Source organism: Pagrus major, chromosome 17 (assembly GCF_040436345.1).
Source record: "Pagrus major chromosome 17, Pma_NU_1.0".
Classification (NCBI taxonomy): Eukaryota; Metazoa; Chordata; class Actinopteri; order Spariformes; family Sparidae; genus Pagrus; species Pagrus major.
Window position 1 is genome coordinate 15,170,907 of NC_133231.1, and position 17,921 is coordinate 15,188,827.

Consider the following 17,921-nt stretch of genomic DNA (forward strand, 5'->3'; position numbering starts at 1 on the left):
AATACGCGTGGTGTCATAAGCACAGCAACAGCATTTGTGTAATTGCTCTCGCTGCCAGAAGGGGGAGACAAAAGTTCTGCACTGCAGGTTTACAAATCAACTTGAGAATTTTGTCTTTTTGACCTTTTTCGGGACTCTCGGGAGATCATACCTGCTCTGTTCGTCACTCCCTCAGCTGATCCTGAATTATTGTGGGAGGAGAAGCTGAAACGAGGCCACACAGATGTCTTCACAACAACTTACCACAAATTCAAATGCACAGTCCTGAGGGCATTGTGCAGCCCTTGTGACTCATCAGGAGACTAAAACTAACCAAACCACTCAAGCACAGACTTCTTCTACATTTACTGCCCATCTAAAACACAGATTATGCATGTCAAACTGATTTCCACTCCAAGTACCACTCTGATTTTGATTTGATGGTTATAAATACTTTTAACATGCCTCGCAGCAATAGATTGATTCATTTAAAACGTTTGTTGTGTTGTACTCATGCGTACGCAAAAGCTTGTGACTTTAGCTGAAGTGAATAGTAAATAGTACCACAAACACAAGCTATACTACGTTGCAGGAAGTCGAACCTTGAAAATGAATACGAAAATGTAAACGTGAAAAGGCTTATTTAAATTAGTAGCTTCGCTGCTGGACATAATAGAAATGTCTCCTAGAAGCACGTACCTATCTTCACCTTGTGGTTGTCACAGAGTTTATGTTTGTGTTTATTTCTTACGCTGTTTTTTTTTTTTCCATGGTCGTTCCAGGATTGTCGAAGGTCAGGTGTCAGTGGTGAAATGGACTTGTTGTCAGCATGGATTGCGTCTCCTTCAGCTCTACCCTTTCTCTGTCTCATCTGGGGTAAGAGAATCAAATGTCACCACCGTGCTATCATTACAGTAACTGTGGCCTTTTCAAGTCCCATATGTGTTCAGGCCTTTCAGCAGCGGGGACCTTGACTTTACTAAAGCCTTAACTGAATAACGCCACACAGGTTTAGAGTGATGCATGTACTGTAAATGTTGAACAGTTAACCTTCCTAATCTCATACTATGAAAATCCTGTTTAAGATACTAGCGTTCCTGCAGTATTGGGCTTACTGTGGCATCTATTTACCTTTCTCCTTTCACATATTTCTTTTCCAGCATCTGAGCAAGTCGCAGAACAGTCACTCGGAGAGAGCCATTACTTCACTTTCAATGGTCCCCGGGACATAAAAACTGCATGTATAGAATCGCCCATCAAATCTGATAAATACTGCTTAAAAAGTTTGGTGACTTTGGGGCGCCCCAGTAGCTCGCTCACCTAGTAGAGCAGACGTTCCACGTACAGCCCGTACCGTGGCCCTTCACTGCGTGTCGTCCCTCCTCCCTCTGACCACTTTCCTGTCACAATCTTGAGCTGTCCTATGAAATAAAGGCACAAAAGCCACAAAAATCATTTAAAAGAACAACTTTCTGCATTTTTGCCTCCAAAAAGGTTAGAACACTCTTCCCCACAGGTCATACTTCTGCTATGAATTTACACGGTGTCACGACACCAACTTCTTTTTCCAACCACAACAGGTTTAAAAGGTGCAATGCGTAAGAATTGACTACCTGTTATATTCATACTCCCAACATATACGGGACAACATATCACCAGAGTAACTGCTAACTGCTGCTGTACTAACTGTATTCTGTTTAAACATCCATGACTGTAGTTACGGTTAGCTTGTTAGCTTAGTTAGCTGTGCAGCTAGCCAGACTACCAGGGGTGTTTACGCCGCTAGCACAGGAGACTTTGACCGCTGGGAAAAAGAACGAGGGCACGGGGGGTTGCTGGATAGCATGCTAACGTCAGTAGATATCTCTGCAACACAATACATAGACATCTTTGACATAAAATCTAAATAGTTTTTTCTTCACATTCTGTTGATAATTTTTGGGAAATTAGGAGTGTTTTAAACTAAAATTCTTACATACTGCACCTTTAGGTTTTTGTTTGCCAGTTCAGCTGTTATAAAGCAGATGATCTCTGGAATTATGGACTTTTCTATTCAAAATACTTCAAGTGGTTTATCTCCTCTTTAATTGCGTCTCTGACAGGACCAACTACTAACATGATTATTGTTACCTGCCTCTGTTATTTCCTAGTCAAATAGGATCTCAGCAGCTTTCACTTACCATCCTCCCTATTAACAGGACCTCATACAATATTAAGGAACATTTTATTAACCAATTTATTCATAGAAACAGGGACCTCAGTCGACTACTGCTCAAATTGTAGCGTGGCAGATAGGGTTATTCTATGTGACCATGATGACTTTTCTACCAGCGGTTGTTGTATTGCCTGGCTTAGCTCAAGGTAAAGCTATCCAATATGAGCTGTGTGGTGCTGTGCATGTTTACCTTGACAGATTTAATACACTGGGTATGTTCTTCCCATTTTCACCTCTGACATTGAATAGTTTATACAGAAATAAATAACACAGGCATAATTTCACTTCTCCGATTGGTATTATATGCACAGCCCTACTAGTCTCCATGGTGATTACCACAATGACTTCCAGTTCAAGGAGTTCACTAAACATAACCCTAAGTCAGTTGACAGTATAGTGGACAACATGATGCTGATCACATATACTGCTACCTAATAACAGGAGAGGAAGATTTAGCTTTAAACAAACAACAGACAAATAAATACCTTTTGATAATATTTGAATATGAGGTGCCTTCTGTACCTAGAGAAGGCAAAATGAATGTAGAAATAAGGGCAGGGAAGCATGCATGTATAATTGCAGACATCCACTCTTGAATAACGAATGGAGATCAATATTTCATGGCAGACATTCTGACAGGTTACAGCAGGAAAGCACAGGTATAATTAATAACATTAATTAATGATGGATGCATTCTGTTTAGGTGTTGCACTTCCAGCACATGCAGGGAATGTGCATGCTTGCGTCCTGGAATGGCTTACCGAGGCACTGAACTGGAATTGAGCAGTCATTCATGTTATTACTTGTTTACACGTGTGAAACATCAGGTCAAACTGTTTATCATTAAAATACACCTGCTTCCTCCTCCCCTTAAAACTGTATGGGTCAAACACTTGTAATGTGACAGGGGACACTTGCAGCAACAAAGTCACAGAGAATTATCACCTGCCTTGGCTTTACTTGCCCCAAAAATGACTATTCATGATAATACATTTTTGATGATAAAACAAAAGAACATTAAAACCTCATATAACCCTTTATTTCAAGTGACTCAGATGGTTCAAAGATGTCATTACTGGCAGCAACAAACACGTCTCCTAATGAGGTATTAACTTCTTGTTTTATGTTTGTGAGACAACCATTGAAATGTTTATCTGTGACATGCTAAAATGTAAGCTAAAAGTACCCGTAGCACAAACAGAGAAGAGTCATTTAGTTAACTGACTCAGCTATAGCTACCGTACACATTTGAAATGATATTGGTGGCGCAGCGGTACCAAACGTACTTCGCTATCTCTGTAAAAACAAAAACGTAATTTCATTTGTAAAAGCTAACGTTGAGTCCAAACAGATGCCAGCGTCTTTAGTTTTGGCTCACACAAGTAAAAATGCGAAGCGAACGTCAACTTGACAAAAGCCCAGTTATCTCCAACAACAACTTATACAACTAGCTAATTCATTACCCAAAGATGTCGATGAAGTTTCATCGTCCATGGAGGGTTCAACTTCTTCACTGCAGGCTGCGGATGAGCTAATGTTAGCTGCGGCTGCTGCTAGGGAGCAACTTGGCTTTCAGGCTATCAAACACAGTAGGCCTACACTCTTCAGCGTTTTGGATACTGTATATTTTGTGACCAGGTGTTTCCTCAAGTTAGACATGTTACCCTTGCCATTTCGCTGAACAAATATTGCAACAAGTGTTGTTTGCGTCGAGTTTTGAAAAGTTTAGTCAGCTTGCCATTGCCCTGACTCACTGCGATGTGATAGTCTTGGTTTACACAAGCACAGTGCGCTAGCTTGGCTATAGCAAACTATAACGGTTTAGCTTAGTGTTGCACAAAGCGTTAGTTAGCTGCTGTTCTGCTTTCAAAAAGCAGGTCTAACCCCCTCTACCAGCTGCCTTTTTCTCTTTAAGTTGGTCTCTTACCCTGAAGTGCTCTTAGGTACCAAAATATGACACAGATTGATTTAACGTAATCAGTTGTCTGTAGTGACGACATAATATGGTCGGTACCCGCTTGCCAGCCAGCACTATCGACTGCTAAGCTAATTAATCTTGAAAGATTGTGTTATTTCCTCATTCAAAAGTTACACACATGAAAACCGAGTCTTATCTCTACATTTTGGTATGGTATATCTCTGAATAATACAGTGATACTCTATCTGCAGCCACTGTAGATCACTGTTGAGTATTCATTTATGTAAACTGTATGCTAATGTGCCTCTGTGTTTGGTTGTTTGTATGCATCCTGTGTAATGGCCAATCTTGCCCTTCATATTTGACGTGAGGTGACTGGTTCAGCCTTGATCTGAGAGCTCTGCCTCTCACTCATGTTGTCAGACGCAACAGAGCATGCACTTCACAAACAACTTGGTCATTGCTTCAATGAAGGTCAAGATTCAAACAGCCATAGCGGAATCAGGCTGGCTTCTCTGTGGGGCATTGTTTAAACGAGATTCACACCTTGATATTAAGCATTAATTGGAGTATGCAGTTGCAATTGACTCGAACTTGAACTGAATTTATTCATAAACCTCCATGTTTAATAATCATATAATCCTAGCCCGAGTGTTAGTAGCTCGTGGGTGGTCTGAATTAAGGTTACCTTCCTGACTCAAGTGCACTGCGCCACAGAATGTCACCCAAGAGCCGGGTTGAAGGATGGCCAACCCCACCTATGACAAACAAGGGGGATTAAAGTGATAATCATTACTCTTCCCAGGAGGAATTAGCTGGTGGGACATCGACATTGAAGAAAAACCGCAGGTGAACGAGGTCTCTGATACCCCATGCTTTCTTCCTCCTCCCAATACCCTATCTGCATGGCCGAGGGGGGATTTAATTCGCAGTAATTACTTTATTGACTCATTTTCAGGGCCGTATCACTGCAGTTTCCCATCAATAAAACATATGCCAGGATGAATAATGTGGCCAGACACTGTGGGGCGCCTTCTCAGACAAAAGACCACAAGACTGCATCCCTGTGGTGTATGTTTATGTCATGCTCCCTGTGCTCCTTTTATTTCCTCCATCGCACTCCTCAGACATACTCAACCCTTGTTCTTCTCCTCCTCTTTACATTAAGTCCCATCACATCCCCTCCCCGCTCCACCATTCCGATCCAACTCCTCTCCTCCTTCTCCTTTTATGTCTCCAGGCACGCATGCCCAGCAGGCCTTCAGGACTGAGCCCAGGAACCTGACTGTGCGGATGGGAGCCACAGCTGTGTTGAGGTGTGAGGTGCTGCGGGCCTCAGGGACTGTGCAGTGGGTGAAAGATGGCCTCCTCCTGGGACCTGAGAGGAGCCTGCCAGGCTTTCAACGCTACAGCATGATTGGAAACCCCAAGAGAGGTAAACAGGGATACTCAGGGAATAAGGTCTCCAGCCTATTGGGCTTTGATGGACCTATTCGAGCTACATAAATGAACTTGTTTGATAAAAGCATCACTAAAAAGACACCAGAATTTATTATCATGAATTGCCTATGGTTGAATGAGGCTTTCAGTTTGACAGTTTGGCAGAAAAATAAAGAATCTCATGGAAATGATGAACTCAACTCAACAGGAGATGCAGTTGAGTAGAAAAAGAAAAGAAAAACTGCCTTCAAGATGAGCAACTGTGATGTAGAAAAGGATAAATGAAGTATTTTCTTGTGAAATGCAGGTCATATTGTTTTAATTATGGAAACCTGGTGTTGACGACTCTAAAAGTCAATGAGGTTATGTTGTTGCTATAGCATCAAAAGTACTGTAATAAAGCAACACAGACATTACAAGAACCTTATGGCACAGTAGCTCTCTATATAGGGAGCATCTGGGACAGAGGAGGTGATGTGATTGTTAACAGCCTCTCACTCGTCCCCCTCACTGTCACTCACATGTAAAGGCAGAAAAAAATTAAATTAAAGCAACAGAGTGTCAGCAAATCAGTGGAATGTGGCAGGGAATAAAGTGTGTTGCAGAATCTGCACCACAGTCTATAAAAAGTAATAGCCAATTAGAAGACAATCCCTTGTAAGAGAAGAGCATCTGTTCCTGATCAGCCCGCAACTCGACAAGCCGCACTTCACTGTTTCACAGTGTGGGTTACCGCCAGCGACACATAAACACTGAGACATGCATAGATGCCCATGCACACATTGTCCATGCTGATAATGCAGAGAGTTTACATGAAAAACAAACGTACAAAACACTTAAAAGTTGTTTGTCAGCTGATTGGTTGTCAGTGAGCAAATTATGAGAGGTATAACACAAGGTAGGGCCTATTTTTACCCCAGCTACTACTAAATAAGAATATCTACTCGCAAACATAAGGAAAACAAACACACACAAGCTGTCAAACACTCCAACATACACTCATGAATAAAATGGCCATCAGCGCAGGTACACTTTATCAGGAAAAGCAACTACAGACTGATGTATGCAATCACTTTACGCTGCACGGAAAGAGCAAAATCATTTATGATGACACTTGACTGCACTTGATACTCCAACAGTTTTCACTGATTGTCACCGTCACTGATGTTTATCGATGCTTCAAAAAAGTCGGAAATCACACGGCCACAGGAGAAAACCAGCATTGATTTCAACACGCACTTACAGTGGATGTAGCACCCTCAGTTTACCCCCAAACCAAAGCGATAATGTAAATGTGTATGGACGTGAGCCCAGATCTGGGATTTCATGCATTTGTGCGTAACAATGTGCATTGTAAAGACAAACACACAGCAGAACAGATAAAACAGCTTGTTCAAGGCACCAAAGCATTAAATGAGAATTTATTTTCAGTGATTGGTCCACAAGGTGCAATTTAATTGTAATACATGGCATGCAGCCAGTCAATCAGGCAAAATTCAATTATGAATGAACACTCATGTTCACATGACATCACATACACAGCAAGTTTTGCATATTTTTTCTTAAATTAATAACAGCTAACTATTATCAACATCAAACATTTATAAATTTGTGAACAAAAGTCACACATGAATTTCAACTTGACCACTTGCCGATATTTCTTGTTTGTGGCATGTTGGCGACAGAAGAACGTCTTTGCAAATTAAGTTGTCATCAAGCTAAATGAATGTTGTAGGCCCAGGCCCAAATATCGTTGACCCTGAAGTATGTAAAACCGAACAGAGCAAGAAAAAGATGCGATAAAGACCCTTCAGCTGGTTGGCGCCTGTCACATTGTGTAGATGCTTTCACTCTTGATTGAGAAACAGTTAAGCCTTCATTGCACAATCTTAACATTCAATCAGTTTGTACAAGGTGTAAAAGATTAGCACCAGCAAACTGGATGATATAAAAACTGGAAAGGGTCTGGTCTTAAATGGTGGAATATTTACTGTTACATACTGCCTGCTTATGAGAAACTGAGCTTATACTCTGCTGACTGAATGATGGAAAAAAGTTGTCTGAATCAAGATCAACAGCCTTGACACTAGTTAGATTTCTACTCATCCCAATCGCAAAAATAGATGATAAAAAAACCACAGAGGTCTTTATGTTGCAACTTTATGTTTGTTTAGGTTGAATTTTGTATTTCTGTCTTGTCACAATACTGTGCTTATGCTCTGCTATGGTTAAGGCACAAAGAGCACACGGTCAGGGTTAGGAAAACATCAGGGTTTGGCTTTAAATACCATGTTTTTGTCAGCACAATCATGGCTTGAGATGGTCTGACCTCCCGTGAAAAATAGCCAGTTTTGGTCATCACAAAAACCTCTGAAAATGACCCCAGGTCTCCTTAAAAACACTTGCTTTTGACGCGACTAAAATGAATGGAAATATCCACAGTCGTCCTTTAAAATATCCACTTTTGTGAGTCAAACTGCACTCGACCGTTTGGTAGCCTTGCTGGCTGTACTAAAGGTTGCCACTGTCCCCTCCTGATGTTAAAGTCAGCTAATAAGCATTTAATATGAACATAATATGGGACGTTTACTACAAATTAGAATCTTGGTAGTATCTGTGGTTTGCAGAAACGTTAATTGCTAAAATTATATCCTGGCGATTGGGCTGTTCTCCTTCCCAATCCCTTTGCTATGGGACTAGCCTTTTCCAATTACGTAACAATATGTGTTTCCAGCTTTAGGGCCTATACACAAATGCAGATTTGCAGAGGAGAGAATATACTATATATAATATGCACTGCAGGCATAATGGCTATGCAGATATACTGTATCCCAAAATTTTGAAGGCCCTAGCTGAAATAAATACAGGGTAATGGACAAATAAGCAAATCTCGTTGCAGCCATCCGACATCGCCCCTACCATAAATACACTCTTTCTGCAACTTGATTGCACTATTTGTGAGTAATTTCAGGAAAGAGGAATATGATTAATAACTTCAATGTCTCTCTCTCCCTGCACTCAATGATAACTTAGATGTGAAAATTGCTTCTGGTTGGTGTTAATTATCTTGCCAGCTTACTTGACACATGCATTTTTAGGCCTGGGCGGTTGTCAGACCAAGATACTATTTTGCACATGTTAGTAGGCTCTGAGCCAGAGAATCAGGAGCTGGAAAACCAACACTGAACATCATCTAATCCCCACAGGTTATGGCAATGCATCAAACAAATCAAGCCCTGTTGGCGTACCAGACTATCAGAAGAGAGACAGAGAGAGGAGGATTCTGCCTGGCATCAATTAATAGACAGTTTATTCAGTCAGCGTTGTGAATCCGAGATTGGATTTCATTTACCATACTGGAAATTCATTCTGAAACAAAATGCCTCTGCTATGAGTATAGACAACCACTTGCATGTCAATGGAAATGCCTGCAGCAGGAGGTTCTCAGCGAGTCAGATGTTTCCATTTTTACAGAAATACGAAAATAGTCTATTTATAATCAAATCAAACAGCCATACGTCAGTCGTAGAGAATATTACTGCACTGAATTGAAATGCCAATGTCATTGTACAAATTGCTTTTATTGTTAATTTTCCCATTTCCCAAGTTGGAAATTGCCTGTAATTCAGACACTCTGAAATCAACACAGAAGAAACGGGGCCTGCAGGAGGTACTTATCGATATACATGCCACAACTCTGAACAGCGAGTGTTGTATTCAGTGGGGTGTGAACAAGAAAAACTAAATGAAACCCTCCTCTTTGTAATTATATACATGTATTTAGTGAGCACATCCTTATCACAACATAATGTGTCACAAACGTAATTAATCTCTCCTTGTCAATTCCAGGACAGTATCATCTTCAGATTGAAAAAGCACAACTGGAAGATGACACCCTCTACGAATGTCAAGCAGGTCGTTCTGAGGACAGTGGAGCAATCATTTCCAGTACAGCCTGGGTCAACGTGCTAAGTGAGCTGGGGTCTCATAAACATGTATTTTTGGTCAGACAGTAACAAAACAATGTGGCACAGTGAGCATCCTCAGTACTCCAGTAACATACACAACCTCTTGACCAGTAATCAGCATATAAAGAGCTGTTAAATATTCATTTCTATTGATAAAGAGCTTCAATTTGCTTAACATAAGGCAGTCGCACACTTGAGTACAGGGACTAAATTGAAAGTGTCCTTGGCACAGTAGAGCTCAGCGGTTTCCTTCAAGCGCAAATCACATTTGAAGCATGCATGAACCATGAAGAAAGTCGCAATTTTTCCAACTTTTCGGACAGTATTTATTCCTTTAACAAGCACTGTGTCATCCCCACATGTTCCAGTAGGTCTGTGGCTCTAACCAGCAGCTGCACAATATAAAGTATCAGTAGAGCCTGGATTCCCTGGCAGCCTCGGGGTGATCCATGTCTCTGCCTCGCACAGGAATAAATTATAACAGGAGTGATTGAAAAGTTCCCACTCAGACATGTGCTGGAAAAGATGTAATTGTGCGACTACATTGGACCACCTGTTGTTGCTCTATAACAACCGGTATCTCACTCTCCCTTTCCCTTCTTGCTTGTGGGAGCAAGCCCATATGTGGCAAGGAAAGGACTCTAAAAGAACCTTTCTTCTCCAGGCGCACTTCATTTACTTACATCCCCCTCCCCATTCTCGCCGGTGCACATTTTCACCCTCTCTCCCTCGCTTTCAGGCTTTCTCTTTGGTGACCATGGAGAGGGTTTTTTTCAGAGGGGAGGGAGTGTTGCCGGGGCAATTCTAGCCGCCTCACTCTCCTCTGGGAAGAAGGCAGGTTTTTCTGACATCAATGGGTCGGTGGGAGGGATGGCGGGTGGTGTGGGGTAGGAAGAGGCATAGACCGCAGACGTCTCCTTTGAATGGCTACGTTCTGCTCTACACTGCAGCAGTCTCATGTCCTACAGCAGGCCTACACCTGCAGCCGCAGCAGGCTTGACTCCCACATTTATCACATCTGAGAAGGCTATTGCATGTGCGCCCACATGCACAAAGTCAACACAAATTGCTTTCGGCTTTGTCGAGAAAGGTCAAAATGTGTGGGAATTATGTTCGTGTTGCATCAGGCGGTTGCTGGTAGTCGTATTTACCATGACTGAAACCTACTGCTGCCCTGTGATCCTCACATCTGAATCCTTTCCACACGCCTCAGCTGGTGTTTTTGTTCAGCGTCCGGGGAACACTATCCAGCTGTTGACCGATTGAGATGGACATTTGCAGCTGTACGGTTGCAAAGGGCAAAGAGTGAAGCGACTGACTTAAAAAGCACTCCGCAGCCTTGGTCCTAAAGGGTCATTTGTTCCACACCACCAACTCAACTGATTCAAAATACGTGACTAATCTGGGGCTTTATAATGAGCTGATGAATTCAATCTCCTGTTAGTGCTGAACTGGGACTGGAAACTGTGCATCCTTTTGAAGAGCACTGTCTCTGATGAGTTCCCCACGGACTTCTCCATCACTGAACTACAGCTCCCAAGGCCCCACACCCCTGGCCAGTCAGCCGTGGCCATATCCCATCAAGCCCTGCATCAAATCAAAACACTATAAACTCTTTACGAGGGAGATACAGTGGGAGGGGGGAAAGATGGTAGGGATGTGAAAACAAAACAGAGATTGCTGGTCAAATAATTGGATTCTTGGGTCAGAGGGAGTGCTATCATGACTGGCTAATTCAAGATGGATCACCACAGGCAGTGAGTAGCGGAGATGGAGGGAAAAATGTCAATAAGCCCCATCCATGGGCTTACAAAGAGATGTTTTCAAGACATTTCCATTGGTGCAACATAACTCCTGTGTGTTTTTGCCTTCCTGCGGAGCTTAGATAGGGGATTACTGCAATAGGCAGATCAAGTGGCAGTGAGTAATCCATGACAATAACAACCTCTACCCCCTCCCCTGAAACCCCCTCCTCTGCTAAAACTTACCCCGCACTGTGCCCGTCACATACCTGACACATCCTGTGTCTCGGTTTATACCATTAGCCTTAGCATTTAATCCTATTAATGAACAACTCTCTCCCTCGCCGCATTGCACGCCCGTACAGATGCCTCCTGCAAACGTTCAAAACAGTCATTTGATGTGTTCTGGTTTTAGACTGTGTTACTCATTCAGTTGCCATAGCCGGGTCTTAGAGAGATATGTGTGTGTGAGTGAGTGTGCCCATGTGTGTAAGCTTATTATCAGTGTTGGTTGGAGGTTAGAGGACATTTTAGGAACCAGGGCTATGGTGAGGTTTTTTGCGGTAGCTAATGAGTTTAGCACTTGAAGAGTATATAATGAGCCTTCATTTTATGATTCCCTGTTATGAATAATGGAACAACTTATAAATGGGGGCACAAGCAACGTAGAACATGGTGACTTTATTCATCTTCGTTCACGGAAAGTTCTGACAGTTGCCCAAGATATAACCCCCATCAGAGGACGGTGTGTTATACTGTACACTGGTGTGCATATCACAGCGCCAGACTGATGTTACAGTGTCAGGGTCTGTACAATTACCACATGAGGCTCTCCTAAATGGTAAATGAGACACTAAAGGAGACAACTGAGATGTTCTGTTTCTCTGCTATAAGGTAGATTTACCTTCGAGTCAGTTCAGGCCTTGCATGCGTGTGAAATAATTTCTGTTAATGGAGACGCAGACGTGAAGAGGGAGACAGAGCTGAAAGAGAGTGCTGTTTTAGAGGCTTTCATTGCCAGAGATCACACACCTGAGACCTACAACGCGTGTGTGAATGTGTTTTCATGCACATGCGAGTATAAAAATACATCCTCGTGCATGTGTGTGGATGTAGATTTAGCCAATCATTGTCTTCCAGAGATAAAACCGATGAGTTGTGTCTGCCTGGTGTTGAGAAGTCTGATCTTCCACTCTCCATTATTTCCTTAATTCAGCATAATAAGCTTTTAAGAGACTGTTTTATCCTCTGGGCCTTCTCCAATGTTTTCCAGAGAATCAGTATCACATGTTACTGTGCGCACACACTGGCGCCTGTTTTTGAGAGTGAAGTGAGATGAATGTCGCTCTGCCTGCACGTTCGCTCGCCCGTGTCGGTGTGTTTGTGCGTGCAAATCTGCATGCACTGTAGACTCGAGTTCATCTTTGGGTGTTTGTGTGCGAGGGAGAGAAAGGAGTGTGTGTGCATCTGTATGTGAATGAGAGAGAAAGATAGGTGGAAAGAGCTGCTTATGCATATTGATGTGTGTCTGCTAATCTGCTTCTTATCTGCCTTATCCATCCATCCGTCTGTATTTGTCTAATGAATCGAATTTTGCGGCTCACTGTTCCTCGTCTGAGCGTCAGGAGCAAGTCTTTGCATGCCTATCTATTTTTGTGTTCATATACAGGTATGTACCTTAATAAGAGAGATAGGGCTAGAAAGCAGAGAGAAACACAGAGAAAGACAGAGAGAGAGAAAATAAAAAAGCAGACAGCCAAGTAGACAAAGAAGGGGCACAAGGAGTTAATTAAGAGAACAGCTTGTTTGCTGTCTGTGCCTTGCTCTGAGTGCATGTCTGGTAAATTGAATAGGATGTGTGTTTTGTTGTCGTCCACATGTGCTATCACATTTGTACAAATGTGTGTGCTCGTGTAAGTTCATCCTGACTGGGCTGATTGGGTCACATGGTTTGCAGATGTGATGGATGGCATGCTGTAATTCCCAGTCCAAGCTGGAACACACCACCACCCCCCCCACACACCACCACACCCACCCCCACCCCCCCGCGCGCTTCTGCAGTTTAACTGCAGTGGTCAAGAAGGATAGTGTGGGGAGAAAGGGGGTGGGAGATGGGCGGGGTGGAGAGGTGGAGGGGCCCGGGCTGCTGGAGAGAGGGATGATGGAGTGAATGAGAGATAAGAGGAACGGGCCAGCATGTGCGAGCGAGGGAAAAATTAGATACCTGCCTGCCTCATTTGCGAACATATCATTATTCTTATTTTAGGATTTGTTAGGCTGCCAGACTCTCCTCGAGCACAACAAGTGGCGCGCCTATGTGAATCGTGCGGGCCTGAGTAGATTGAGAGTGCAGGGGCTGTCAATAGATGCATGGCCCAGTCATCTTCTCAGGGAAGAGGGGGGAAAAACAAACAAATGCATCTCATTATTGCAACGCGCGCCTCTGCAGTGCTCTGGGTAACCCATCACAGTCCACACAGATTCAATTGCTTCTTTTAAATCAGTTTGAAGCTGCAGCCACATCTCATCTGTCTCAATAGCAGACTGGAGCCAGTGGGCGACTCTGCACACAGCAACAGCTCCTCCTAGTGGCCAGGCATTGATTGTAATGTGCCAAAGGAGATGGAGGGGAACTAAATGGCTGGCTGGCGTGGCTGCTTGTGGTCCAGCTGTTTTTTTTTTTTTACCCACACATTAGCTGTGGGTTTATCTCAGATATTCAACAGCAGCCATCTACCTGCCCCTGCAGCCCGTCTTACACTCACTTTTCATTCTTGCCGTGTCTCTTTACGTCTCCTCCAGAGTCTTTCATGTCTCTCTCACACGCATGTATCAATCCTGTACTTGCAGACACCCTGTTCTGTTTCTGAACTCAGACAGCCTTTGCACTTGATCTTTGATGAAAGAAAAACAACCTTAAACATGGATTCTAATTCTACGGGCTCATCTACTCTCTTAAAGCTGGCACAATGAGCGCTCAGGTTTCTGTGGCACGTGCATGATTGAACTGATAGTCTAGCTTAAGAATGGCTCACAGATCTGCAGAAATCTCTTTGATGATTAGTTGGTGACAGATTTCTCAATTTCCTGCCAAACAATTTTCAGTCCCTTGTGTTAAAAGCTGTGTTTTTTGTTTTTTTTTCTTTCCTGGAATTTCCTATTTATGGTCAGATAAAAGGATTGTAGAGTAGAACAGTGGAGAAGTGAAGCCTGCTTTGATCTAGAAAGCACATATTTAGCTTGGGGGTGATCTGAGAAGAGAAGTGTTTGGTGTTTGCTATGATAGATTAGCGCTGGATTGGTTTCATCACTATTTCATCTCTTGATTCTCCTCGTGTAGACAATTTGTATTCTAACTCAACAGAACATCAAACCTCGCTGTAGTAAATCACTCAAAAGCTGACAGCATGACATTCCAGTCACTCCCAAATGTTACCAGCCCTTATTATCATATCGTTGCATAAGCTAATATCCATCTGCGATAGCGCCTGCTTCCAATAACCCAAAATTAGTGTGATGGATATTAGAGTTATGAGATAAACAGAGTTGGGTCGTAATGTATTACATGTAATCAGGGTTATGTAAGCAGATTACAAAAAGGAACTGTAATAAGACCAGATTACATTTGAAAAAATGCCTAATTGGATTGTAGTTAAAATAGTTAAATATCGTAAAGTAGCATCTCACGTGTTGAAGAATACACACAGTATACCTGTAGATTGTGCCAGTACTGTTTTTGAGTACTCTAACCAGTAATTGCAGCTAACTATAGCTGCTGGTAGCTAGTTAGCTCAGTTAGCCATGTAGCTAGAAGTCTGGACTGGGCGTTCAGAGAACCGGCGGAATGTTAGCTAGCACAGGAGCTTATATATATATATATATATATATATATATATATATATATATATATATATATATAAATATACTGTTATTTCCTCATAATCTGTTGATAATTTTAGTATTTTAATGTTTTCTGTTTTAACTGTAAATGCTGAATAAGCAAAATGCATTTGAATTGCATTGAAAATGTTTTTAGATGTTTAATAAAAACATGTGGCTGTGCCCTTTTTTAGTATCTGGTGCAATATTTTCAATGATCAATTTGGAAGTAATCCAAAAGTATTCTGACTAGATTGCATTTTTTTGTAATTGAATGCATTATGCTCAGAGTTGGGAGGGTTATTTTAAAAATGTATTCCAATACAGTTACTAATTACCTGTTAAAAAACGTAGTAATCCAAGTATCACAATGTGACTTGATTACTTTCCATTACTTTTAAATAAACCCATTAACCAAACATATGCAAATGAAGAATAGAGATAAGAAATATCAATAAGATGACTTTTATTTGATTTTTAACGAGTATGTATTCTGTAAGGATACATACATATTTGTGTATTTGGTTTAATTCAAGACCAGAGTGATGTTGTGTGAGACACCTGTCAAGTGTATTCCGTTGCTCTCCAAGCCTGATTATGTTACTAATTACAAAAAGCTATGTAATTTGTATTCATTTCAAAACAATCTGACTGTGGACTTAGGAGCTACAGCAGTCATCTTCCAGCTGTAAGGTCGGTGGTTTGATCCCCGGCCCCTGTAGTCTACACGTCGAAGCGACTTTAGGCAAAATACTGGACCCCCGTTAGCTCCCAGTAGCTCTTTGTGTCCATGCGTATGAATTGGTTATCCGATAAGCAGATGGCGCCTTGCATGGTAGCCTCTGCCACCAGTGTATGAGAGCTGTAAGGGGATGCTAAGTCTAGAAAAGCACTATATAAATACAGTCCATTTACCATTTTACCATAAATATGCAACTTGAGCTGTTGTTTCTTTCATTCAGTTCCTCCTTCAAAGCCATACTTCGAGATGGACATGGCAACACCTTGGGTGGCGGGGAAGAAATACACGGTCACCTGCGTCGCCCCTGATGCAAAGCCTGTGGCGGAAATCACACTTTTTAAAGGTGAGTCACCTGTTCAACTGCACTGAGTGTGACAGAGATGGTCAGCCAGACGGGTGAGATCTGAGGGCAGCAGCCTTTCCGTTGTTTTATATTCTTGGATCTCCACAGGTCGCAAGCTGAATGCATAAACATAAGAACACTGCATATGGTAACATTCAAGCTCAGTAAAGACTTCTTCGAACAGCAGAGTTGAAAGGAGCAGACTCTGTGTGGGAGGAAATAGCCTGAACATTTGAATTTCCAATTTCCACTGACTTTACAATTACATGTACAGTGAGTGTATGACAAGTTCCCAGTTGTTTACAGAAACAACTGCAATTTTCTCATTTTCTCTTTTTGCTTGTTGCTCCCCCGTCACACCTATTATACTGTATATTGCTCAAACAGAGAGGGAGAGATGTTCTATTTGTTTCTCTTGGTGTGAATTTATCTACAGCATTGTGCAGTAGGTCTGAGATACACGCTGATACATGTGCTGTTTTTTCTTGTTGAAATATACATCTTTATTGTGTTCAGCACAATGTCATTTTGTTGTTTTGATATTGTAACATAACACTGATTTGATTTAATTTCAAAGACAGGTTTAGACGTACAGATACTCCACCTCTAACATAATATCCCAGTATTTACCATTTCCATAACACCGATGTTTCCGTCTCACGTGAACAAGTTTACACACAGCCTTCTCCCTTTTTGTGTGCCTTCCCCCCATTGTGTCTTTCAGATGGAGTCGAGCTGACAGGTGCAGAGTCTTTCACCATGTCTGGCTCAAAGGATAAGCTCCTGAACACGCATGCTGAAGTAACGTATGTGTTCGCCTGCCTGCCAGACTCATTCTCCTCACCAACCTGCTCAATCTCTCCGAGCCTGTCTTTGTTTCTTGTTTCCCTTGTTTTCACCCGGCTCTTATTTTCTCCTTCTGTCTTAGCGAGTACAATGAATTTCTGCACACAGCGAACTGTTACTTGGCACTGTGCGATTGAATTAGCTTCTGTCAAATGCACAAAATTACATTCCAGCAGCGAGACAGATCCGATCCTCGCCGGTTCGCCAGGTGCCTATACATTAAACAGGGCCATAGATTGCTTTAATCCTGCTTGTCTCCTCTGTGTCAGAGATAATAACCTCTTGTCATATCCCGAGATAACATTGGTACTGAGGAGCTGCAACGTTGTTCAGCTCTATTGCAGAACAGCCAAGGCCTTAAGCAATATTGATGCTTCTTCCTCATATTCACACTGAGCGTACACAGCAGTGGGCCATGTGTGATTGTTACGCTTGACATTGTACTGTAATTTGATATAGAAGACGTACACTGAAGAAGCAAACTAGGCTTCGAATAAATGCACTGCATTGCAGGGACAAGTGGCTCATTCAATGTGCATCACAAATGTCCTCCAGTCCACTACTTAAGGACAAATTTAAGGGCCTTGTACTTTACTTGAGTCATTTCATCTTTTGCTAAATGATACTTCGACTCCGCTACATTTCACAGAAAAATATTGCACTTTTTACTCCACTAGATTTATAAAAATTCTTTTACGTATAAATTGAGAAAATTAAGGGAAAAAAATCGCAGGGTAAGATATTGACATGCCACACATGGTGTAAGATTAAAGCTGGGGTTCACAACTTTTTGGGAAATATGAGTCTAGTTGAGACTCCTTGTCATACTTCAGATGTCTGTGAGTTATT

The 17,921-nt window shown here is 42.1% G+C and overlaps 1 protein-coding gene across 1 annotated transcript in view; it reads left to right on the forward strand.

The window, feature by feature from the left end:
• The first annotated feature begins 791 nt into the window (after positions 1–791).
• nphs1 (NPHS1 adhesion molecule, nephrin) overlaps positions 792–17,921 on the forward strand; it is a 38,954-nt gene continuing 21,824 nt past the window's right edge. The window contains exons 1-5 of the mRNA XM_073485453.1: positions 792–855; positions 5,353–5,547; positions 9,402–9,524; positions 16,104–16,226; positions 16,951–17,032. Of these exons, the coding sequence (XP_073341554.1) occupies positions 792–855; positions 5,353–5,547; positions 9,402–9,524; positions 16,104–16,226; positions 16,951–17,032 (587 nt within the window). The remainder of the gene's footprint in view (positions 856–5,352; positions 5,548–9,401; positions 9,525–16,103; positions 16,227–16,950; positions 17,033–17,921) is intronic.